Source organism: Tremella mesenterica, assembly GCF_000271645.1.
Source record: "Tremella mesenterica DSM 1558 unplaced genomic scaffold TREMEscaffold_1, whole genome shotgun sequence".
In the NCBI taxonomy this organism is placed as follows: domain Eukaryota; kingdom Fungi; phylum Basidiomycota; class Tremellomycetes; order Tremellales; family Tremellaceae; genus Tremella; species Tremella mesenterica.
Window position 1 is genome coordinate 5,912,084 of NW_006711225.1, and position 23,831 is coordinate 5,935,914.

The following is a 23,831-nucleotide window of genomic DNA, read 5'->3' on the forward strand; positions in this document are numbered from 1 at the left end:
CATGATTGTAACTTGGCGATGGTACACCATGCATGAAGTTGAGCTTTGACGCAGGCTCGAGGTCCGGGAAGATGATCCGAAAACGCCGCTCGGCGAAGTGCGAAATTTCCCGAACGTGGCTGGAAACTGACGTCCGGGCAAGGCAGGAAGGGGGAAAAAAGTCAGAAAGCCGCCCCTCCCCCAATTTTCATTCAACCCAAAAACCTCTTTCTTCTCTTCTCTTGTCTTCCTTCGCTTCTCGCTGTCGCGCTGCTCCTTCTCGGTCCTCTCCGCCGTCCTTCTCAGGGACCCCTATCTCATCTCAAAAGCCGTCTGGCATCATTCTCACCTCTGACAACCGTTGGTCGTAGGTTGAACCATTGTCGGCATCACACATTCCACGCCCTCGAAACACAACTAAAAAAAAGGTTGAAAACTTCTTTCCTCCGGAAAAGAGTTTTCTACATCGTCATCTGTCGACAACATGTCAAGTGTAGAATTATCCCCTCAAATAGCTCAGGCTCCCAATAGAACGGGCGATATCATGCATAACGAACACAGTGTGAACGGAGTCAATGGGATCAGTAAGATGGATCAGATGAAAGAATTGGAACAGCAAGTGGAACGTGTGTCGTTGAATGGCGTAGAACCCGTGGCATCGCACATCGAGTTGGATCTTCACAGAGCATGCGCGGAGGGTAGATTGGACGATGTTAGAGTCATTCTCAGTCGTAGTCTTGACAACCTCGAGGTTCTAGGTGAGTTTTCTCATGTCGCACTCGTTCCCTGGCACAGCATCATATATCTCGCTTGGCCGGAATGCCGACTCATTCACTCCAGCTACTCCCTCTTCGTTTTCAGACACTCGCCACTTATTTCTACCGAGTCGAAGAAGCAACGCTTACGCATTATAGACCTTGCAACCGGGTGCACTCCCATCGTCCTCGCTATCAGGTCCAATCATCCTGAGATCGTCCGCGAGCTCTTGTCGGCAGGCGCAATGGTTCCTCCTCCTGGGCTTACAAACGACCCACTTCTCTTGTCTATTCTATACCCCCAGCCAATGGGGATGGGCATGTACGGAATGCCCTACATGCCTTCTGAATACTACCCTCCGTATTTCGAAGGGCAGAGATATCCGTACCCTCCTCAACACCGTAAAGACTCCTCCATCGAACCTCAGACAACCCCAAATGGTCCGGCTACTGGTAATTCTCATGGAGTTCCGGAAGGAACCGCTCCACCAAACCTCCCACCTGCTGAAGTCGCCAAAACCATTCCTTGTCGTAACTTTCCCAACTGTAAATATGGCACTTCCTGTGTTTTCTTCCACCCTCGCCAACAGCTCACTCCAGCTCCCGGTTACTACCCTGGTCCGCCAAGCTACGCTCCTAATGGGATGGGAGGTATGAGCGGAATGCACGGTTACGAATACATGCCTTATCCTCAACCAGGTATGATGCCTCCTTATGGTTACACGCCTTTCCACCCGACTCAACCTCAGCGAGCGCCCAATCAGCCCGCCCTTAGAACACAGAATGAAAGTCAGAATCAGAATCTTGTCCCAGTCCAAAGTCAAATGAACGAGCATGGTCAGAATATCCAGTCACAGCATGTACGCTCCCCACAATCGTCAGAGATACCCGAAAATCAAAACATTGGCCATACCCCCGATTATCAACAACCGTCATACCCTTCCATACAACCCACCCAACCACCCGCTTTCTCACCTCACATCAACGGTGACGTCAACAGTCAACAACCGAACGGACCCATCGCTATCCCTGCCAATGGTCACAATCCATCTCTTCAAAATGCGCAGTATGGTGGTATCTCACCCACTGACTCGATGCTCGCTACGTCTCTACCTGCTATCCCGCCTCCCGAGACATTCTTTGCCACTTCCCCGCCTGGTCCTCCGCCTATGACACAGCAAAACGGCTTTGTACCCAATGTGGTCGGACCCAGACGACCAAGTTTCAATCAAGTACCCTTTGGTCGACCGTTCGCCCACGGTAAAAAATCGTCTTTTTCCGGTTCTCCTGGTCCAAACGGGTCCGCTCCGAGGTCTTGGGTTCCTCGAGCGTCTTTACCGAACGGCACTCCCGGTCAACCTCTGGGCAGCTGGAAAGATGGAAACCCTCCACCATGTGCCTTTTTCAACCAAGGCAAATGCAGGAATGGAGAATTTTGCAAGTTTCCTCATCTTGATGCCGAAGGGAATGACTGTGAGTTGGGCTTTTTCCCAGGGCACTTTCGTTACATGTCAACATATCACCCGAGGACTCTTCTTTCTCTTAGAGGCCTTGACTCTCGTAGTATTGCCAAGTGACGATCGCTGATTCCCAGGCCGTCACCCAGATGTGGTAAGGGGTATTGTACCACCCATCGGCGCCTTCGGCCGACCCTCAAGAAACAGCGGTCGAATGAACGGCTTCCCAAACGGGCCACACGATTCCATGCGCGGGCAATCTCCTTATCCCAGTCGATCTCTAGGTCCCCACCTCCCTCACGGTGTCTCCTCACATCCTTCCCAGCCTTCTCATGGTGCTGCTGCCCCTTCTGAGCCTATTCCAACCACCACTCCTGAGACGATTGTCCATCCCGCGTCCAATTCTCCTCCGCCGACTGCAGAGAACCTTGCTCCAGCGGCTCACTCTGCTCTCCCTATCAAACCCACTCCCGTCCTCGCTGGCCAGATGGCCCGCTCAAGCTCGCAACCTGGCGTTCACGGGTTCACGCTTCAGGACACACATCTCGCACCCATCCCTGCTCTCTACGTCTCATTTGGTAATCCTAATCCTCGTCGGTCTCGTCCTTTCAACCACACCAACGGTCACCATCAGTCAAACTCCAACAATGTGACACGCGGTGGTAACCGGTCATCTTCAGCTGGCGCAGGGGCCAAATCTCAACGTGTCCCAGGAGCCGACGAGTTTCCCGCTTTGGGTGGACCAGGATCTAAAGGCGGTTCACCCCAGGAAAGACAAGAGTCAAGGTTTGGAGGGAAGACTGCTGCTCAGGTATTGAGTGCTCCAGCACCTTACAAACCTGAAGTCAAGGTCGTTCCCGAGGTTGAGACTGGCTCCACGAAAGAAGAAGTGGAGTCGAATGACATCAAGGGCTCTGAGAAAACAAATGGGACAGGCAAAGAGAATGAAAATGAGAAAAGGACTAAGATGGGAAGCGTGAGAAGTGTTAGTATGGATTCCATAACTGAGGCGGATAATGACACTGTGGTCATATCACACAAACAATACACTGCGTCTAAGGGAGGAGTGAACTGGGTACACGAAAAAGAGGTCGGAACGGAGATTAGAAAGACTACAGTGTCTTTCGCTTCGATCGCCAGTGTCACACCTGTGACGACGGGTCATGTGGAGGTCGCTCCTGTGGCTCTCAAGGCGTAGAGATTGAACTGCGTCCTTCATATCATGTTCCTTACTCCGACATCGATAAATTACACCCAATTCACCCTTAATCCTTGTACCAGTCACCTTATCAGCCGATACTCGCTCTTAATCCCCTGCCGATGTCACCTCAAATACATCATCCCGAATTATGCGCTGCTCTGTCAGATCAATGACAAACGAACTTCACTTCCGACTTTTATCTACCCATCATCTCGTCAGCTCGAAAAGTTCACAAAAAAACGTTGATGATCCTTGTCACTCGGCTTCTTTATATTGCCCTGTCCGTTCCATCCATCACCTTGTCCCTGTATACTCCTCACTACTGTATTCCTCTTACTCTTTCAGTCGCCGTCACATATATTCCACCAGCCACTTCTTCACCTCATCACATCTAAACTCTTCCTGCTTCCTGTCTATCTCTCGATTTCATGACTCCTGCATATTGTCCCTATCCATTTTTTCATCTTTGAGCCTTCTCTCAACCATCTTGACCTTCACCCCGATTTGCTCATACCCCACTCGCGCCACTCGGCTCGCGGCAAACACGCCGAAGACCATTCGTTAAATTTCACACATTCGTCTATTCGGGTTATCTTGGATTGTAAATTCTGATGCATGATGCATTTGTGTGACGTTGTCCTTCGCTTGTTCATTCTATGGGGGAAATATTGTTCTCATGGTATCACATGGTCTTTTGAGATCTTTGTTCCAGAGTTGATCCGCGGGATCGTTCACCTCATCTCTTAGCTTCATATTGGTCATTCCGTACATAGTACAGGATATTGGGGAGAAGGGCGTCCAGGTTTAGTCGGATGACTCGCCGGATTGATATCATGTTCTTTTTTTTTAGATCAAATCCGAATTTTTCCCACCCCACTACATAGTATTAGATTATCCCATGGTTCCGCGGTCATTCCTAGACCTTCCAATCTCTAACCAGCTAGTACTCATAACTAGTTAATTTCTAGATCCGATTATCAGGTCCGAATTCCGAAACTTGAAGCTAGTGTCAGTGTCAGCCTATCCTATCCGATCTTCGATCCCCAACAAAAGATAATTACAAACTATCTTCGAGAAGATCTTACGATCGAGACTAGTACTTGTAGATCCATAAATACGACACCCTCATGGTCTCGTCGATCATGGGCGTGAATGAGCTAAGTTATTGGTAGATTTACAGATTTCCTTTTTTAAGGATCTGTCGGATTGCTGATTATCGATCATCGATCTTTGAATCGGATGTGATCCGCCCGGAAAGTCATATGAAATGCATCATGAATGATCAATTCCAAGCGGGAAAAAAATGAGTGGAAACAAAGGTTTGATCCTGTCCATCTTTCCTCTTCGTCACCTTTCCTCCATCCTCGGACGTCCATCAAGCCTTCTTTGTTGTGTTTCAAGTTTGGTCGATTTTGCATATAGAGGACTTACAATTCTGGATATTACGGAGGACGATAACCTGGGATAGAGGTCAGAGATGATGACTCGTGAAGTCTACATTGAGTTTGTTTCACCACCGAGTGATCACAGTGATACAGTGAGGTATCGAGAAACATGAGAGGTCAAGATGCCACATGCCACATTCAGTTTTGCCACTTTTTGACTTTCCGGTACCTCCCAAGCGGGCAACCGGAACAAAGGATCGTTCACTCCTCCCACCTGTTCGAGACTGTACCTTCTGTTCATAGGCTATCATCCATAAACTACTTCACGCAGTCTGGAAAACTATCTCTTCTCAAACCCTAAGAGGTTCACCACCTGCCGCTAGTCAACTTAATGGTCGAAGTATTGTAAACACCATCGACAACTTCACATCTCTCACATCGTCTCACATCGTCTCATCTGCCTCGACTATTCGACTAACCGATATACATCAATCATAATCTCAAGGCACACATTCAACAACCTCAAGAAACACACTTGATTACTTGAACGCATCTCCAGTCAAAATCCAAGGGTTGGGTGTTGAAGCACAAAGTCAAAACGATCCGGATTCGTCGAAAGCTCGGAATTCCGATCGAACGTGAAGCTGTGTAAAACATGAAGTAAGATTGTGCGTTTGAGAGTTGAGAGAAATATCACAAAGATAAGGGTTTTGTTACACTTCAAGAGTAGAGCCAGATCATAAAGTCAAGATCAAGATTAAGATCCAGGATTTAGGATCTACGGTACAGGATATACAGTAAAGTCAGGGTCAGCTTTATGGGATTTGGGGTTTGAAAAGATGTTTTCGATCAAGAAGAAATTAGGAGCTTTGATCCCCAATGAAGTGAGTTCCTTTTCTCAGTGTTCTTTCTAACATCTCCCACCGATCGATATCTCCATCCTTCTCCAATAAACTCAGTCTAGCGGTCTTTCACCCAGGAAGTAGTCAGCACTGTTATTCCTGACAACACCCATGATATCAATCCTCTAAAGTCATTTCTTTATCCTTCGCAAATCTTCGTCGAGGGTTCTGAAGCCACTACTATTGAAGAGAGAAACGCATCACTGACCCCAGTCCACTCGCGATGCACTTCAAAACGTCCTCACTGTCGAATGGTCAGGTCATAAAACCGTCCTTGTCCAAGTCCCCGGTCCTGGGGATTCACGAGGAGGTGAAATGGAGATGAGTGGTATGGGTCGAGATAGAGATAAAAGTGACAGGGAAGTAGGAAGAGGAAAAGAGGGATATGGGAAATTGGACAATTGGTATGATGATGTAAGTTCATTACCCTCTCTCCCCTCTTCTCCCCTCTTCTCCCCTCTTCTCCCCTCCTCTCCTCCTTCTTACCCCTTTCTCACTCTTTCGATGTACTTTACTCCTCGATGTCATCTATTCTCTTGATATCAAATCTGAAAATGTCTGACCTTCAATTATGTTATTTATCGCCAATTGTATCATGAGATAGAAATGTTGATCATTTAGCAAGAAGAACGTTCACATCTAACCTCTCACCATCAACCCCAATCTCGTCCTCCAGCCCAACGTAAAGGTTCAAACAAAAAACTACCGTCTTTACCTCATCCGCCCCACGGTGAAAATCCATTCGAGAACGATGAATTCGAGCTGGATATGGAATACAATGATCTAGGTCCTGTGATATCCAACAGACATTCAGATTACGATCCACTCGATTTTTCTTCTTCCCCTTTACCTCCAACCCCTCAATTTCCTCATAAAGACATACCCAGACTTGGGGCGAATGGGATGGCGACGAATAGAAGAGATGAAACCCCGGGTGAAGAGATAGGAAGAAGGAAGAAAGAGAATCCTTGGAAAGTCGATGATAGGGATAAAAAAGAGAGAAATCAGGTTATTTGGGGTACGGCTAGTGTGACTAGTCCAACGACTTCAAATGGGACTAGAAGTTCTACTATTGGGTCAGAGGAAGATCCTTTTCGGTAACTCTTAATGTTTTGCGTTTGATGGATCGTGTCGTCTTATATCGGTACGACCTTCCATATCGGATGTTTCTCATCTTTTGGGGAACGACAGGAGTAGAGGATAAGATGGTATTTCTACCCGCTGTCTGACTGACTGAGGAATGAGAAGAGATGCGCGGGTGAAAGTGTGAGTAGTTGAACAGTGAAATTCTTTTGGGGTGTCAGGTGTGATAGTTAGTATCTCAGCAAAGGACTTTAGGGATCTGGACATTTTGTCTCTGTCGTTTTGTCGTTTTGTTAGGGTTTAAGGGATGTATTGTCGAAATTGTAATGTACGAATATTCTCTAATCAATCTGTTTTTCGGCATGTCAAACTGCCAATGCATATCTTGTCCCAATGACGATCTAATCCCACGACGTATCAATGATCATGCTGAATTACTGGTCATACTTCCCAAATCCCTAAATTGGGCACTCAGCTCGACGTAAAAGCCATCCGCTGATCTTCCATCCTACCGGGGAGTAACTCCCCTCAACCTCCTAACCACACAAAATTCATATTTTTCTCAATCCCCCCTCCAACTCCCACTCCACATATTATAATTATACCCTTCTATCTCTCCCTCATCCAAAATCCTTTTCCCTTGACCAGCGACCAAAACAGCACTACCAGCTACCAACTCAAAAGTTACTCTACCAGGTTTGAAACCTACCGTAAATAAATTCGGTTTTCCAGTTTTCAAACTTCTTTCATGTACTTTATCTTCATTCTTCACGACGATCTTATGTTCCAATGTTGAAGGAGGGAGTAAAATGAATAAATTTATTAAATCTTGTGCCCATTCTGAATTTCTAGGTAATCCAACTTCATCATCTTTCACTATGATTGAAGATGGATGAGTTCTATACCACATGTAAACTCGTGGGTCATTTCCTATCGCTTCTATTTCAGGTACTCCTTTCCATAGTAAAGAGAAGAAATGGGTCATTTCTCTGAATGCGATATGAGACATATTTTGAGTCCAGTGATCAGATCCGGGTTGAGCACCTAAGATTGGGGATAGGTAATGGGATTCACCGTAATCGTTCCATGAAATTATTTGTATTATCGAGGGTGATTGATGGGTTGGAAGGGAAATGAGTTCTGCTAATCGGGTTGGGTAAAGAAGGTCGTCAGAGCGATCTTAAGGATCAGCTACGGATTCACTTTAACAGGGATGATGAATAGCTGGTTCGTTCTGAGATTCTGCTCAAGATGCATTGCCAGTTTCTTCAGGCTGGAAATTTGCTATATATGTTGCGGCGAAGGGAGAGAAAGAAAGGGGGAGGGGGATAGGGGGAAAGGGTAGTAGGGTAGTAGGGCATGTCGTTCACAACAAGCAGGACTGGTAGGAAGATTGGAACATAGACCTACATATCCAATTTTTGTCCCATGCCCATTGTCCTGTCTTTCCATAATGTGTGAAGAAAAGAGGAGAGGCAGAAGCCATGTAGGGTTTATCCTTGTCATTAGCGTCGTATCTCGGCTGCACTGGTGAGTGCTGACATGAAGCTTACACTGGCCAAGAAAGGGGCATCTTCTTCAATACTGATCGTATGATTACCTGCTGGCCTGTTTATCAGCTGTGCCCATGATCGGAGAGGGTACCAACTGACCAAGCTGCATTCCAGGCGAAAGTCCCGTCGACGTATGGCAAGTTTATAACCTCTTTAGGGGGCATGAAGAAAGTAGGCCAGAAGAATACCTGAAGTATCAGTGAGATACAAGGTGAAATAATGCATGGAAATGTGCTTACCGGTGTTTCTGACTTGGCATTCAACCGATTTAACCACCCCTTCCACCCTTCTCCTCCGAATGAAACAGCATGTCCACTGAAAGACGATAACACAGGTCTTCCATCCCATTTCAGCTGTGCAGGCTCTGAAAGCACTCGTAAGACTTTTTCCGCCAACAAATCCCCATCAGTTGATGTGGCAGAAGGGTTAACGTTCATATCTAACGACAGGAACAGTTTCAGGCCAGAAGAGTGAGAAGAGAGGAGGTCGTAAGCCATAAGAGCTTGAGAAAACTGCCATTCTTCCGGTCCTAGATTGAGAGCGAAACCATCCCTACATGTCAATCATCTTTCATTTTGATGAGGTAGGAATTGCGAAGGCAGTCTGCAAATTTTCATGAAAAATGATCGATGACCTTAGGATGAGTGGGGAAATCAATGAAACTTACAATCCCGCCTCACTGGCCAAGTCAAAAGTGGCGAGCCAATCTTTCTCTGTGAATGGATACGTGTTACCCAACTATAACATCAATTCATCTCACAATCATCCTCCTCCCATCTCAAAATTTCTCAAACATCATGAGACATCGCGGATCTGTCCAACTCACCATGAAATGAGCCACCATCAACCTTGGCCTTTGTGAATGACGATCACCATCCTCTTGATGAGCCATACGTCGACCTCTGAGACCAGAAAAGAGCAGCTGCATGTTGACGAGTAACAAGATGATGATGATGGTAGGTTTTAAGAAGGGATGCTGGGACCAGTGCCTCGGCATGACTTATTACTGATGGCCGACGGAGGCAAAGGTTGACGACGGAAAGGCCAAGTTAACTATCGTGCTATCGTGTCATGTCGCGACGCTCCACTCGACTCGGTTCGCTGTCTCGCAAGTATGGAGACTAGTCAACAGCCTTGGGCCTGGAAGCAGGAGATCGCAGAGGGCGGTACTCTCAAAGTACGAGTAATTAGCAAACGGGTGAGTGGATCCAGTTTCAAGGTGAGACAGCAATTCAACTAGCAACCAGTCAAACCCCTAGGGCAAAGCTGAAACGATTCGAAGTTGGCCTTGGTACGTGCCTGAATCAAAAGTCACAAGTCACGTGACAAGACCTTTTTGAATTCGTCGAAACACGCTACATGCACACTTTTGTCCTTTGTCCGTGATAATCTCAACAAAAGCATAACTCATACCCGCTCATTCATTCTAGGGCCTAGGGACTACCATAACAACCAACTATCTTCCCCACTTCTGTCAGAAGCTTCGTCGTCGAGCATCGTTTTCTCTTTGTCAGGACCCCCCCGGCTGTCGCAGTTTCGACCGAGTGAACCAACTCATATCCTCCTCCCCCAAGGGACATCGGGTAAAAAAATACAAAAACACGAGGCAAACTTGTCTAACCTCTTTCGCCCCTCGTCTGCGCTGATCACACGCATCTCTTTGTGATCAATCTTTAATCCTCCACATCAGGCTGACGCCGCTGACCTCTTGAACCCTCAAAAAAGACCGCCGAACATGCGATCCACGTTCCGCGTCCCTCGTTCGTCATCACTCGATCATTCATCGTCAACTTCGGCTGACCCGGCCAAGAAAAACAAAGGGGGCGCCATCAGACGATGCGAGGCGAGGTACATGATTCAGATGGCACACCAACTTTTTGTCATCTTGTGTTCTTGATCTTTGGGGAGGGCGTCCGCGGTTCTGGACGTATATCTTTTCTTTTCATCACAGAAATCAATCGTATCATGATTCGAAACCGGGACAAAGAACCCAAAGTGCCGGCGGCCGTCAGATGCGGTGTACTAGCATGGGAAAAACTAATCATCAGAGAATACAACGGGAAGATCTTGGATACGTCTCAAGCGAAGAATTGAACGTACGGAGGAACAAGGCGATCATTGTTCCGACCTCTTTCCCCATCTTTTTTTCCAACAATTCGGCCCGTCCAGCCTATCGGGAAGCTCAGTTTACTATTGACGACTCTACCTGACGATTGCAGACTCTCATGACAAAGGGATCCTCAGCCTCACTCGCGCAGCCTCGAGTATCTGACGACACCTCCCTTGATCTCTTCTCGACCATCGGGAAGACGCTGACGCGCTTCCGTCTCTATCGTGTGTAGAAGTTGCCGCGCTGCCTCCTCGTTGGGGAAGAAGCCTCGGGGGAAGCAGGATCATCACATCACACCGGAATCCGAAAAGCAATACGCTACGGCCCAGGGGCTAAGCGGTCGATGGGGCAGGTCAGGGTGAATGGACCGTACGGAATAGCTCAAAAAGGCCTCGCCTTGGATCTCTTTCCTCTTTTCTTTCAGTGTCTTCTCATCCCACTCAGCTTTCGCCTCTTTCCACTCACATCTCTTCACATTTCCACATCTCTCTGTCAGTCTCCAGCTTTAGGTTTGAGTAACATCTCTATCAAGCTCTATCCTTTTTTCTTTTGTTCTCTTGTCGTGGATTCATTTCAAGTTTTCTCTCTCGTTGTCAACAATAGCATCGCTGTTGCCACCACTTTTCCGGCGTCGAATAGGTCTCTTGTTCTCTTTTTCTCAATTTTTTCTTTGCTTGTCTCTCTAGGCTTGGATCGTCTCGTCTTTGAATCGGCTCGAATCGTTTTCAACCTTTGTGCTTCAGTAACAGACCCGAATTAGTCGTTCCTGAACTTCTTCATTCATCTCTTTGTCTTGTCCCGTCGATCCTCACTTCCATCAGTCACCGAAGCTTTAACAATAAGCTCGGTAGTAAGAGGATCAAATCACTAGCTCAAACTTCACTAACTCGTCAACATTTACGACGTGAGTACTCTCTTCGTCCCCACACTTCATGTTTCTCTATCCCATCGATCTTTGGCCCCTTCCCACGTCACCGCCCTGAGCGGTGTGAGACCCGAGGAGCGAGATTGTTTGGGGCAGATGAAAATTCGATATGTACTTGAGCTCACACTCAAACAGATCATCTCTATGTCTTCGACTGTGATGGCTAATACCCCTCCACTGTCACCAGACTTCCGCGCATTCACCGACGACGACACGTTTGACTCATCGACCTTCCCTTGTGAGTCACCTTGTCGCATTCTGATCAAGTCTTCACTTCCACTCAATGTTTGATGGATGGCAACTATGTGATCTTCCACACAGTTATTTACCAGACCCACAGATCACCAAAGTCATGTTTGAAATACACGGGGCTAAGACATTTGTTGACTTTCAGTCCTTCAACCAAGTTTCATGGACTCGTACCTGGTCTGTCCCGACATGACCGCCGAGGGAATGAACCAACAACAAGAGCAGCCCGAGGGTCGCGAGCAGATGTACATGGGGAATGACGATCGTGAGTACTGTCTGTGACTTCTTTTGTGTGATGTTCCTCGTCGTGTTCAAGAATAAGACATTGTTACGAAAGCTCATCACAAGGCTCGGAATTCAACTACAACCTCGCTCGCCTCAACCTCTCCGGCTCTCCTTCTGGCGAGCAAGTACAACATCAAGCTACCTCGACGTTCGGCTACCCCATGCCACAGTACTCCAACCCTAATACGAACGTCAATTTCTTCCACCCATATCGTATGGACTGTGAGTCACTCTACCCAATTCTCATCCTCCTCTTCCTCTTGGAAACTTCAGAGTTCTCCTTCATCGATTAGAGGTCGCCAATCGCTGACAAACCAGTACGTGCTCATCAAAGTCCTCACTCCCCAATGCGACCCATGTCACCGCCATTATCCACTCCAGGCTCTGCGGGACCACATTTCCAACCACTCAATCACTCTCCCGCCGGCGTCAGTCCCAATATGATCAGCCCCAACTCTATGCTCGGTGGCAATCTGTCCGACAACTCGCCTCTCGGTCAATGGTCAGCCCTCCCTTACGCCGCCCAACTCGGTGGTCCATCAAATATGACCAACCCTACGGCGCCGTTCGGGACTGCTTTGGGTATGGTCACCAACTACCCTTACCCCGCTCAGATGACTAGCGTCCCTTTACAACAAGTCACGAGAGGACGCCCTCGTCCCGCACGGCAGACAAGGGTTCGGAGAAGCCGTACGCCGATCAAGAAGGAGGATGACGACGATGATGTGATAAGTGATCTTGACGACAATGAACCTAGGCGGTCAAATACTTCGAGACGTGCTACGGAATCTAGAAGCGAGTGAGTGTTAATTTCGTATTACTCTTCATCGATTCCTTTTGGGGAAATATGCTGAAATAGTGGGCTAAGGCGCAGGGGCGCTGGGGAAAAAGGTTCCGGTAAGAAAGAGGATGTCCGAAGGGCGCGCATCGAGAGCGAACAGGTGAGTCGGAATATCCTTCTGAACATTCTAGATTTGACTGACGACGCAGCGCCGAAGGGACGAACTTCGTGAAGGTTTCAAAATCCTGAAAAGTCATCTTCCGGCGAGTAGTCAACGTTCATCGAAATGTATCTTGCTTGATCGAGGTGAGTTGATCCTTTTTGTCATGTTGTCGCTCTCGTCGACGGAGTTGATGTTGATCAACAAGCTTGCGAACATATCAAGTTTTTGACCAAAACCAACTCGGATCTCATGAACCAGAATGAGAGACTTCAACGTGAATTAGACGAGTTGCGCGCGTGAGTGACCGTTCAGTGAAAGAGATGGGAAACGAGACTGATCGGATAGGTGTAATACGGAACTCGTTCATGCTGTTGCGGTCAACACTCGTCCTTCCTCAAGCCCTGGCTCTCACGCTCGGGGTCAAGCCACTTTACATCAGTAAAGTATTCGAGTAGAGAGGTCAAGCGGATTCTCTACGAGGGGTTGGTAGGGGAGTTAACCAATATAGTCAGTACATATCCTCTCTCCCCTGTCTTAAACCGCTCCCCATTCTCTTCATCCCTCCTCATCTTGTCAAGTTTCCCGGTAGAATCTCTACACACCGAGAGGTCTTGCCTACAATCATGAAATCTTATCTTACTGAAGATCAAGTACTGACAAATAAGATTCTCTTATCCCTCTCGTTCCTCTCAACACCCGATCAAAAATCATCCGCCAAGTCAACAATCATCTGTCAACAACTGTTCATAAAACTGTCAATATTTCAACTTTATTCCGATTGTTTCGTTTTTTCCTTTCCGGTCCGATTTCGCTCTCGACTCGTGTAACCTTGTAATTCGAAATCACACGGTTCTCAAGCATCGCATTTATTATACATTATCGATTCGGTTTTATATGTTTTTCTTCAACATTTCTTCTTCTCCGTGTGAATCCCACCCCACTCCAACTCTTTTGTCCATCCTCATTCAATTCCCTCATGTATCATTGTCCAGTCCTTCGAATTCCCCGTCGACGTGGATTCTAGTCTGTACAAACGACCATCCCATCATTTCAACATCTTATGATCTTATGATCTTATGCTCTTATGATCTTATGATACTACATACGACTTTCAACGACCTTTTCATGTCCATTCTTACGACACACGACCATACCTGCAAATAACCGTTTAATGTTCAATACACACACCCCTCATCGAAAATGTTCAAATCCATTCTCACAAAATCTTGTAAATCATGTCAAATTGCCAATATATTGTTTATGGTTTCGACGAGTTACCTTTCAAACCTTCAAATCTTCAAAACGTATTGTCAACATCAATTCTTTCAAGGGAAGGAAAAAATAGCGCTGGAACGTTGCTTCGATCTTTATACTTCTGTGAAGAAAGATCGTATGGATTTTTTCCCTTTTTCCCCCTTTCCCTCAATATCATCAAGTCAAAAAGAAATACGATCATATGACTCTTTTGTTAATAATGTAAGATCATGTTACATAATCTTCCGACTTTTTCCCCTCAAAATGACGAACTCTTCAACGAATCTACGAAAATCACGAAATCACGAAATCAAGAAATCACGAGTAATGATCATTATAAAAGCTTTCAAGATCAAAACTTCAAATTTTCAAGATACATGATAAAAAAATTCAATTTTCTCAATTTCCTTATCTACGTATTCGGAATCTCACGACAAACCCCAAGTCACATATGAATATAAAATAAATCGGTAGCTTGAAGTTGCTTCGATTTCCTTTTTTTCCGTCTTCATTTCTTCTCTCCGTTTTTCGATGGACGCATCGATCAATCAAGAAAGAAAGAAAAAGAAAAAAAGAATCGATGGATCGATTTATTTCATTCATATTTCCTACCTTTAACCATTTTCGCCTAATCATGAATCTCTCAAATTCGCTAGGATCGATTTTGAGCTTTCACCCATTTTATCGCTGGTCGAATGGGTCAAAAATGTCAAAATGACTTTAAAACCGATAGCCTTGTAGGTTGCTCCGTTATTGATTAACGGTGGATCGGTTTTTCACGCCTGGTGCGATGATTTAAGGCAAAATGGGAATTATGTTTAGTGTGTAGTCTTTGTATTACTTTGTTTATGGTTTCATGAATTGAGTTTTAGTCCTTGATCAAAGCTTAATTATGCCCAATTTGACTGGGCGTCTCTTACTTACGGTTACCTGCTGAGCACATGCAAGATCTTGGCAAGACCATTGAGTCAATTTCATTATTATTCATGACCAAAACTTGCACAGTTCAGAAGATTTAAACGAATACATTGGCATGCTATACTAACTGAATCACGATAATACGATCCGACGAGACTTGGTTCCGCCAGAGCAAGTAGCACGCAAGGCAGAGAGGAACGACTGGGAAAAGGATTATGATTTCTGTCCGGGTCTTTTCATCTATCCAATTAGCGATGCTACAACGGAAGCCACTTGAGTCGTTGAGACTGCGTGTATATGACAGAAATCAGAAACGCCAAATGACCATACGGAACTGGGTAGCCACATCAAGCAAGCTGACGAAATTGTATGATACCAAAAGAAATCACTCACAAAATCAACAAAGAGATCCAAACACAACATATCCTCATCATCCGCAGTGTAACCTCGTACGGCAACGGAGAACTTGGCTGACATTCTTAGCTCTATTCGCATTCCTAGTGATCAGTCCACTTACCTTTAGGAATTTCCTTAGGCAATTCGACGGTTTGAGCAACGTTGTATGGACCAGGATGGACTGGGCATTGAACGGTGGCGTTGGCGTTTCGTCTAGATAGTCAACTAAATCATCCCTTTTATGAGCATTCTTTGTGTCTCCTCTTGCTTAGTCATTGCGCACCAGTACGAATGGAGGATTATAATCTCATTTGGGTCAAGTGAGATGGCTTGACCAGCCGTTACGTGTACACGTGGGCCTGAAATGCGCGAACATATCTGAAGCTGACACCATTGCGTGAGATAGAAAAGAACCTGTAGAGATTGTGGAGAGAGGATGAGTACATAGAGTAGAAAAGGAAGGAAGAACTCACGCTTCTTCACAAACATCAAACTCCTTTTGTAACAACTTGATCAAACCTAGTTTGACAGTAACATCTGCATATGCTCCTTCCTGTCCATCAGCCTCTACGTTTCTACTCCCTTGTTTTGCTTATGAGCTCAAGTGACTCACAACAATCTCTTGAATGACATCTGCTTCCACTGTCACTGTGAGGTTCTTTCCTGGTACGGGAGGATCGGGTGAGACGGAGATAGATTTGAGTTGACTAATCTCAGTTTATGATCTTCATGTGCCTGACAAGCTTACACAGCGTCAGTGGCGAGACCTAGTTTATCAGCGACGTTTCATTTGGATGTAGGCACCACCAATGATCGATGGGTGATGAAGAGATCTTGGCGACTCGACTCAAGTGCGTGTTCAACTTCGGCCAAGCAGAGTTACGATCCTTTGTCTGTACACTAGGGGCTGACCTGGGCGTCTTTCTGGTGAAATACAAGGGCTACGAAGGAGATAGTGAGCAGACAGAGTACGACAGATAAGGACAGGCTGTCGTCGAGGTAGATGACCCTTGCAAGAGGAGAGAGGAGAGATAAATGTACCCACCACAATCAACGTAAGACCAACTGTCCATCGTGTGAACTTGACCAGCCTTGGACTTGACATCGGAAGATAGAAGTGCGTTGGCCCATTTGACAGTATCAGAAATACTGAATGCCAGTACGGACGGGATAAGGATGGTCAATAGGGAGATACGCATGGTGATAGTGTGTGAGATGGGAAGTGGTGGGATGGAGAGAAGTGAAGAGTGAGTTGGGGGATAGATACAGTAGATAGATCGTCATCGGTTGGTCCCCAAAGGACGGGAACCGGGAATTACCGAAAGTGGCAATATTCCCCCATCCTGCCCGGAGCCACTCAAGCAGATCCTGATCCTGCTCACCAAGAATACATAGCAGATATCAGATAACATAGCAAAAAGGCGGCGATACCAACAGCGAAAGAGACTGCTATTCGTCATGCGTCTTCTCCAGACCTTGAGACCCGTCACGCATATAACCATTAAGTCACCTACCCGCCCCTATGTCACTTCCATCCACCTCAAACCTCGGTCATTCTCCTCTTCCTACCCCACCTACAGCCCCCGTCCTCCTTCACCATATCGGTACCCATCTGCCTTCACCTTCATCAACACCTTCTCACCTCTCCATTCCGCAGGTTGGCGAATCCGCGTTCTCCCATGTCAAGCCCAACCCACGACTAAGAACGTTGAACATCGACTACCTTCAAAAGACTCCCAAAAAGTCGAACGATGGGAACAACTACAAATGCATCGTTTGGTGAAGATATACTTGTTTACCGAGTGGAAAAAAGCTGTACGGTTCATGAGAAGGATTGAAGAGCTTGTTGAAGAACATGACGTGAGTCATTCCGTGTTTTACATTTTGACCGTTTCCCGAGTTCACGAGATGGCAGTCAAGATTGACAATGAGCTGACATACAAGCATCATCCTAGTATCCTCATCTGTCCTGCATCAGATCACCCAAGTAAGAAATGGTCACAAGCGAAAGGGTACATTGTCGAAGTTTCTACTCATACTCATACGCCTTTATCGTACATAGAACCGGGGACACCAAAAAAAGCGACGGAAGATAAGCCTTTGCCAGGGATAACGGGGAAGGATCTTGGTTTTGCGCAAGAGTTGGAGGAGGTTCATCGAGAGTTGAGTAGGATGGTTTGATCGAGCCGGTCATGAGTTATCACCAAGCCATACTTGGACATTCACTCTGTACTCTCGCATACTACTGGTACGAGTACTCTACTCTACTGCATTCTGCGTCATACGTCGGCCGCCGAATATCCGGGGAATCCGCCGTCGTCTCTTTGATCTTTGAGATCTATAATCTATTTAGCTCAGGGCATACATAATCTTCCCGCAGTTTTGGGTATGTAGATTCATAGTAGACGTCAGACTTGGGAGTAAACACTGGGAGCTCTCAGCGCACGAGAAGAACGATGCATAGGATCTTAAAAGGTGAAGAGAGGGTATGAAAAGCTCACTAGCTCTAGCTGTAGCCAAAACGATCGACGTAGGGAAACCGGGTAACGGGTTGCGTCATTGGCGATTGGATTCGATTCGGCCTCGGTGCTGGTACCTGGTGCTTTATTGGATAAGTACGGCATGCGGCACCCGTAGTCGAAATTAACCTCATCTCTCCACCATCTATCAACTGACTGTTCATATCTTCACCTTATAATATTAATCACTCACCTTGTAACTTGTAATCTACTCCGATCCGCGGCCGCATTGTACATCCGAAAGCCGAAGCCGACATTGAGAAGTTTCCCTTCGAGGCCTTTCAAACCATCTGATCAATCCCCTTCCATCATCCTCTCGATCACACCAATCATCTAATCTTTCAATTGTTACGGTACAATCTATTCGGGGCCAGACCGCAATAACCTAAAGACCGATGGACAAATCCTTATAGCCGATGAGCCGATGACTGCATGAGTGGGGAGTAGTCTTGCTATCATCGTCGTCATGGGTACTTCCAGCAGAGGAAAGACGGAGGATGTAGAGGCTAAATATGACGTGGTCATGAATTGTGAGTGATTTAAATCGTCTGTCACCCATACAAGTCGTACTCGTTCTAGGGCGTATGGGAAATCACTGTCCCCCCTACGTGGGAGAAAACCGATTATTGATGAGAGTGGATGAATTTGGCAAACACGCGACTACCTCACCTTTCACATCGCTTGATGAATTGATGACCCACTCACTGCCCTCTGCCCTCTGATTCGCCTTTCGGTCAATACGACCGATAGGATTAGATACTTCTTTACATTTGTTACATCACACATCTTTCCTCTTTCTTCCCTACAATATCCCCACCCCGCCTAATACCTCTTCCACGCACACTCGCTTCTCTTCTCATCTTCATCATGTCTCTTATCATTTACTACTGTAATAGCAACATCAAGCTAACATGATTCTCATTTCTTCGATATACGATCCTCCCCTGACTCCACCTCTATCCCCGCCTTCCGTCCCACGTCTCCGTCGTCTCTTTTCTCGTGACGATACCAAATTGTACATCCTTCCAGTCCCCAATCTCGAGCTACACTCCGCAGCTGCCAGTGGCAATGTCGGTCTCGTGCACTACGCACTCACCCATGGTCAACCTGTCAATTCGGTCCTTCATGGTGTTCTTCCCCTCCATGCCGCTTGTTCAGGAGGGAGTGCAACAGTCGTACGGATGCTCATTGAAAGAGGAGCAGACGTAAATGCTCCTCGTCTTCCCAGGAGGTATAGTGATGGGAAACGGAGCAATGTTCCCAGTGTGGGAACAGCAGGTATGCCTTTGTCTTTCTCCATCCTTACCTCCCACTCGCCTTTGATACTCAATTGCCGAGCGACTATGCTGACAGATCAGGCTCAACACCGCTCCACTTTGCCGCGGCCAATGGACACGCAAATATCGTGCAGATCCTCTTGACATGCGGGGCCGTCCCCGACAAAACGGACAAGAACGGCATGACTCCAGAAGCTTTGGCCGAGATCAACGGGCATACCGGGGTCATACGAGTCATACGAGTGTGGGAACATCTCAAGTTACAAGAGAAGGAATCCCAATCTGTCGAATCATCAAATTCTCCTTCTGTCATCAAACCTATCGCTGGACCTTCTTCAGATGCTGCCGAAGTTGGATCAATCGGTGTATCAGAGTTGGAGGAGACGAAGAGTGAAAAGGCAGTCTCGGTTAGAGATAGAAGACTGAGTAATGTCAGTGGCGGTACGGATAAGGATAGGATACTCAATATGAAGAAAAGTCTGAGTAGCCTGTTCAAAAGAGGGAAGAAGAACTCTGTCAGTTCAGTGGATAGCAAGTCGATACATTCGGTCATCGGTTCACCTACCAACTTCAAGAAGCTCACAGATCAATCATCACCTCCGGCAACTCAAAAGACCGAACAGACTGAAGAAATCGAAGATGGAAAGGAGGTAGACGACGACCGGACACATTCAATTTCTCCACCGGAAATTGACATAGGGGACGATGCCAGTGAGATCTCATGGCACGATGCGGATGATGGTAGCGGCGCTCTCGGCCTCGGTCTTCCTAATCAGCAGCAGTCGTCTTCCATCACCCAGTCTAGATCTACGATGTTTTCCGATGTCCAAGCTACACTCCACGACAATGAATCAGCTATAGAACTCGGTTCTCCCGCCAGTGCGACTTCGATTTTGGCCCCTCCGGCGAGCCCACTTTCACGAGCGGCTTCAGGTGACGAACCTAATCCAAGAGCTCTGAATCGGACACCAAGTGGAGCGTCGGCCAACAGTCAAGTATCTGCGGAACATCTTACTCCTCCGACGCAAATTCATCGACGAGCTCGAGGATCATCTTCCGCCTCACATCGACCATCACTTCCTTCCATCCTGGAGAAGGCATCACATCCAGCGGCTACACTTCGTGCTGCTATTCACCGTACCCAACAATCTGCAGGACCATCTTCACCTCCCCACACCGATGATTCCATATCTACCTCTCCCACGTCCCCCCTCTCTCCTATCTCCCCAACAGGTCCACACTTCTTTCGTGGTCGCAAGTCATCTTCTCAAGATGCTCATCCCCACTACACCAAAAAGTATCTCAACGCCCACGTCCTCACTCAGCTCTTTCACCGCTCCAACTCCCCTCCTTCTCGTAGTCCCAGTCCACCCGAACGGACGGACTCGAGTAAAATGATCGAGGGTGGTGAATTGGACGAAGGCATCGAGAGACTTCGAGCTGCGAGTATGGACCTCGACAAGAGACATTCGACCGCATCATCTGGCAACTTTCCCCCTTCATCCACATTACACCCTATGCCCGTATCAGCACCAGCCGTGAAGACACGTTTCTTCGAGAACCTCGATGCCCCTGATTTACCTCACATTGATCTCTCCGCATATCGACAGTATCGTCCAAAAACCCCTCCACCGCTTTCTGCCTCTTCATCCAACAGCGAGCCCCCTTGGTCACGGACGAGAAACGCAAGTGAAGTTCTGGTACCTAGTCCATTGGCTAAAGAATGGCAACGTCGTACTTCCGGATCTGAGTCCGACTCGCAATCATCCCCACTCCCTACAATCAGAAGAGCGAGGACCGAAGTTGCGAGGTCTCCCACTTCGCCTTCTCCGAGAAAAGGGGGTTCGGGTCCGTTGAGTCCGCTTGGATTTGGGATACCTGTGGGAGAGGCTAATGTGAGGAGCACCAAACGAAGATCAGCTACGTTACCCAGCGTTTCGGTCGGTCGTGCGCAAGGGGGTGGATGGGATGAGGGAGGTGATTTGAGAAGGGTGGCAGCGAGTGGATCTATACGAAGACGATCCGAGAGACTTTTAGCTCAGGCAAATCAGGACAGTGGTCGGGACGATGAAGACTGGAGAAGGTCTGAATCGGCAGAGAATGAGTACCAGGATGCTTTGCTGGAACAAGCGGCTTTACTGGATCAACTGTCCATTTCATCGGACAGATCTTCTACTATGGACCGACCCATGGGATCCGATCCGTTGGTGAACGAAGATTCACCGGAGCAAGTCGTCAAACCAGAAGCTTTGTCAGTAGAAGTGGAAAGAAGTGATCCGACGGTGGGAGGTGGGACGAGTAACGACACCGATGAAGAGAAAACTCCCGAAGCAACACCTGGTCTTGAACAAACTACCATTGATCTAGCTCCCCTCTCAATCTCTCCTCGTAAGACAGGTCGCTACAGAGGCGGATCCATAGGTTCTCAAAATACCGACTCTTCTCGTTTTTCTGGAACATCGTCACTACGTATGACCTCTTTACCCACTCAGTCTCCCGAACGGTCCCCTGATTCCTCCACACCAGAAGTGAAGTTCACCTACCCCATTCCTCGGTATCCCAGCGTCAACCCTAACGCCAACGTCACCAACGAGATCAATACCCGAACCAGGGGCAAAAGCATTTCTTCAATCTCATCGACCACCTCTGGTTTAGGAGTCCATTCCACCCCTAGCTCCTCGCTGACACCTCCCTCTATACTGTCAGCCGTTGGTGCGGGATTCCCACCTGTACCAGAGGACGCGGTGGCCCATCACCCCCCTAGTAGACGTGCTATCTCCACCTCGGCGGAGGCACATGACTTGGTGAAACAACACGAAGATAGTATCCTCCAACTCGCTCAATTACCTCTGTCCAGAGATTCCACAAGAAATTTAGCAGCACAATTGGCGGCGTACGGAGAGAACCATGCTATCGAACAACAATTGGTGGAAGCTGAGAGAAGAAGTAGATCGGGGAGTAATGGAAGTGCAAGTGCAAGTGGTAGCTTTGATAGATTTGGAATCATTGGAAGAGAAGACAAAGTCGAAAGTCGACGACGTCGGAATTTGTCTCCGGGATCTTCATTGAGTTCGGGAAGTTTTCATTCAGCTCATTCTGTTCAATCTGCCCCTTCAGCGCTATCCAACAATTCTCGATCTTCAGGTCGGGCTTCATTACAAAAAACAGCAGTCACAAGAGCTGGTCAAAAGAGTTTCATCAATCCACTTTCTTCATCATCCGCTTTGATATCAGGAGAAGGAGGCGTTTCAATGTCTTCTTTATTATCCGATACTTCTAATATACCAGGAATCAACAGTATTTACGATCGAAGAGCTGCGGCTTATAAAGACCGTATGACAGCTTTGACTTTACCTCCTACTCAAAATCCTATTCAACGAGCTAGGGCCAAATCTGCTTTGGCGGGACAAGGACCAAAAGAAATTTGGTTAAGTGGATCTACTCATTCAGGTCCATCATCATCTACTTCACCTCTAAATCGTACTTCTGTATCATCACCATTACCAACATCTTTTAATGACTCACAAACACCAACCAAAGAAGGGTTGTTGAGGATAGAAGAAGATCGTCATCCTTTTATTTCTTCACCAATGCCATTGATACATCCCACCACGACCAAAAAGAAACGTACACCTCCTCGAACGAACCAATCGGCCCGATATACTTTATCCAACTCGGGACAAAAGACTCCAGCTCCGATTGCCGAAGTGGTCAGTGCGAGATATCAAGGTCAAAATATACGACATCAGGGATATGGTGGGGTTGGTATGGGTACTCTATCACCTGTAGGACCGGGAAGCTTGGGGAATGTCGCAGTGGGAGGTGTTGGAGCAACGGGAGTGGGGGGATTGGCAAGTGTAGGAATAACGGGAGTAGGGGGATTGGCAAGTGTAGGAATAACAGGAGTAGGGGGAGGAAGAAATGGAGAGGGGGGTACGAAACAATTATCTCTCTCTCCACATGTGAGCACATTCAGTACTAGGTATACTCGTGGACCACACGATGATGTCGATTCGGATGATAGTGAATCTGAACCCAGAGGTTATACAGTTATTGAGAATGATTGGAGAGGTGGTCATGTGGTCAGACCGGAAGGAGTTAAGAAGAGGTGGATGGGGATAGGAAAGAAGAAGTGATGGGTGATGTCTATCATTCACAAATTATCAATTGTCCAATGTCTAAATCGCTATAGACATTCTGTGACTGGGGCTCAAGACACCGGGGTCAGCATGGAAGTTTCGTCCGATCGCTTCATGATCCCACTTCGATAGGTCGAAAGAATGCCAGTCAAGAGGACAAATGATCTGTCGTTCTGTCGTGATCTCACATGGATGGTCATCCACTTTACCGAATTCGATACCACCAGCACATATGATTTGAGGGCAGGTCGGAAGGATTTGTCACAAGCCATGAATGCTGTCAGTGCTCGTGCGGACAGACGAGGGAGGAGTTGACAAGTGAGACAATGCAGTAAAGGATTACATGTAATTCTTTGTCATCGTGTGCGATATCGAGTTTGAGAGAAGATTTCAAGGGATCGTGGGTTTATAGTGAAAATCGAAACTGAATAGGGTTCCGTCATCCGTATTAGATTGAGTATATGTGAGAAATATTCAAAGCATTTCTTTGTATTTTTCAT

At 47.0% G+C, this 23,831-nt stretch overlaps 6 protein-coding genes across 6 annotated transcripts; 4 read left to right on the forward strand and 2 right to left on the reverse strand.

Moving 5' to 3' along the window:
* The first annotated feature begins 223 nt into the window (after positions 1-223).
* On the forward strand, positions 224-4,029 carry TREMEDRAFT_73132 (uncharacterized protein). Its single transcript, XM_007002159.1, has 3 exons — positions 224-737; positions 894-2,207; positions 2,329-4,029. Exons 1-3 carry the CDS (start codon positions 464-466, stop codon positions 3,387-3,389), a joined length of 2,649 nt encoding a protein of 882 aa, XP_007002221.1. The 5' UTR covers positions 224-463; the 3' UTR covers positions 3,390-4,029.
* Positions 4,030-5,616: 1,587 nt separating this feature from the next.
* On the forward strand, positions 5,617-6,780 carry TREMEDRAFT_59855 (uncharacterized protein; the record flags this gene model as incomplete). Its single annotated transcript, XM_007001777.1, has 3 exons — positions 5,617-5,661; positions 5,893-6,093; positions 6,301-6,780. The coding sequence occupies 3 exons, from the start codon at positions 5,617-5,619 to the stop codon at positions 6,778-6,780; spliced, it is 726 nt and encodes a 241-aa protein (XP_007001839.1).
* A 323-nt stretch (positions 6,781-7,103) lies between these two features.
* On the reverse strand, positions 7,104-9,165 carry TREMEDRAFT_37459 (uncharacterized protein). Its single transcript, XM_007000841.1, has 7 exons — positions 9,142-9,165; positions 8,983-9,053; positions 8,555-8,867; positions 8,407-8,503; positions 8,316-8,365; positions 8,173-8,260; positions 7,104-7,941 (listed from the first exon to the last, which is right to left on the reverse strand). The coding sequence occupies exons 1-7, from the start codon at positions 9,157-9,159 to the stop codon at positions 7,325-7,327; spliced, it is 1,254 nt and encodes a 417-aa protein (XP_007000903.1). The 5' UTR covers positions 9,160-9,165; the 3' UTR covers positions 7,104-7,324.
* Positions 9,166-11,494: 2,329 nt separating this feature from the next.
* Positions 11,495-13,270, forward strand: TREMEDRAFT_59857 (uncharacterized protein; the record flags this gene model as incomplete). The annotated part of the gene is made up of 8 exons (XM_007001778.1): positions 11,495-11,588; positions 11,745-11,864; positions 11,948-12,106; positions 12,203-12,683; positions 12,759-12,825; positions 12,875-12,971; positions 13,034-13,124; positions 13,174-13,270. 8 exons carry the CDS (start codon positions 11,495-11,497, stop codon positions 13,268-13,270), a joined length of 1,206 nt encoding a protein of 401 aa, XP_007001840.1.
* A 1,819-nt stretch (positions 13,271-15,089) lies between these two features.
* TREMEDRAFT_37462 (uncharacterized protein) lies at positions 15,090-16,649 on the reverse strand. The gene is made up of 7 exons (XM_007000842.1): positions 16,442-16,649; positions 16,145-16,163; positions 16,010-16,103; positions 15,870-15,949; positions 15,518-15,609; positions 15,394-15,470; positions 15,090-15,240 (listed from the first exon to the last, which is right to left on the reverse strand). The coding sequence occupies exons 1-7, from the start codon at positions 16,593-16,595 to the stop codon at positions 15,214-15,216; spliced, it is 543 nt and encodes a 180-aa protein (XP_007000904.1). The 5' UTR covers positions 16,596-16,649; the 3' UTR covers positions 15,090-15,213.
* A 514-nt stretch (positions 16,650-17,163) lies between these two features.
* Positions 17,164-17,577, forward strand: TREMEDRAFT_59859 (uncharacterized protein; the record flags this gene model as incomplete). The annotated part of the gene is made up of 2 exons (XM_007001779.1): positions 17,164-17,256; positions 17,341-17,577. The coding sequence occupies 2 exons, from the start codon at positions 17,164-17,166 to the stop codon at positions 17,575-17,577; spliced, it is 330 nt and encodes a 109-aa protein (XP_007001841.1).
* Between the last annotated feature and the right edge of the window lie 6,254 nt (positions 17,578-23,831).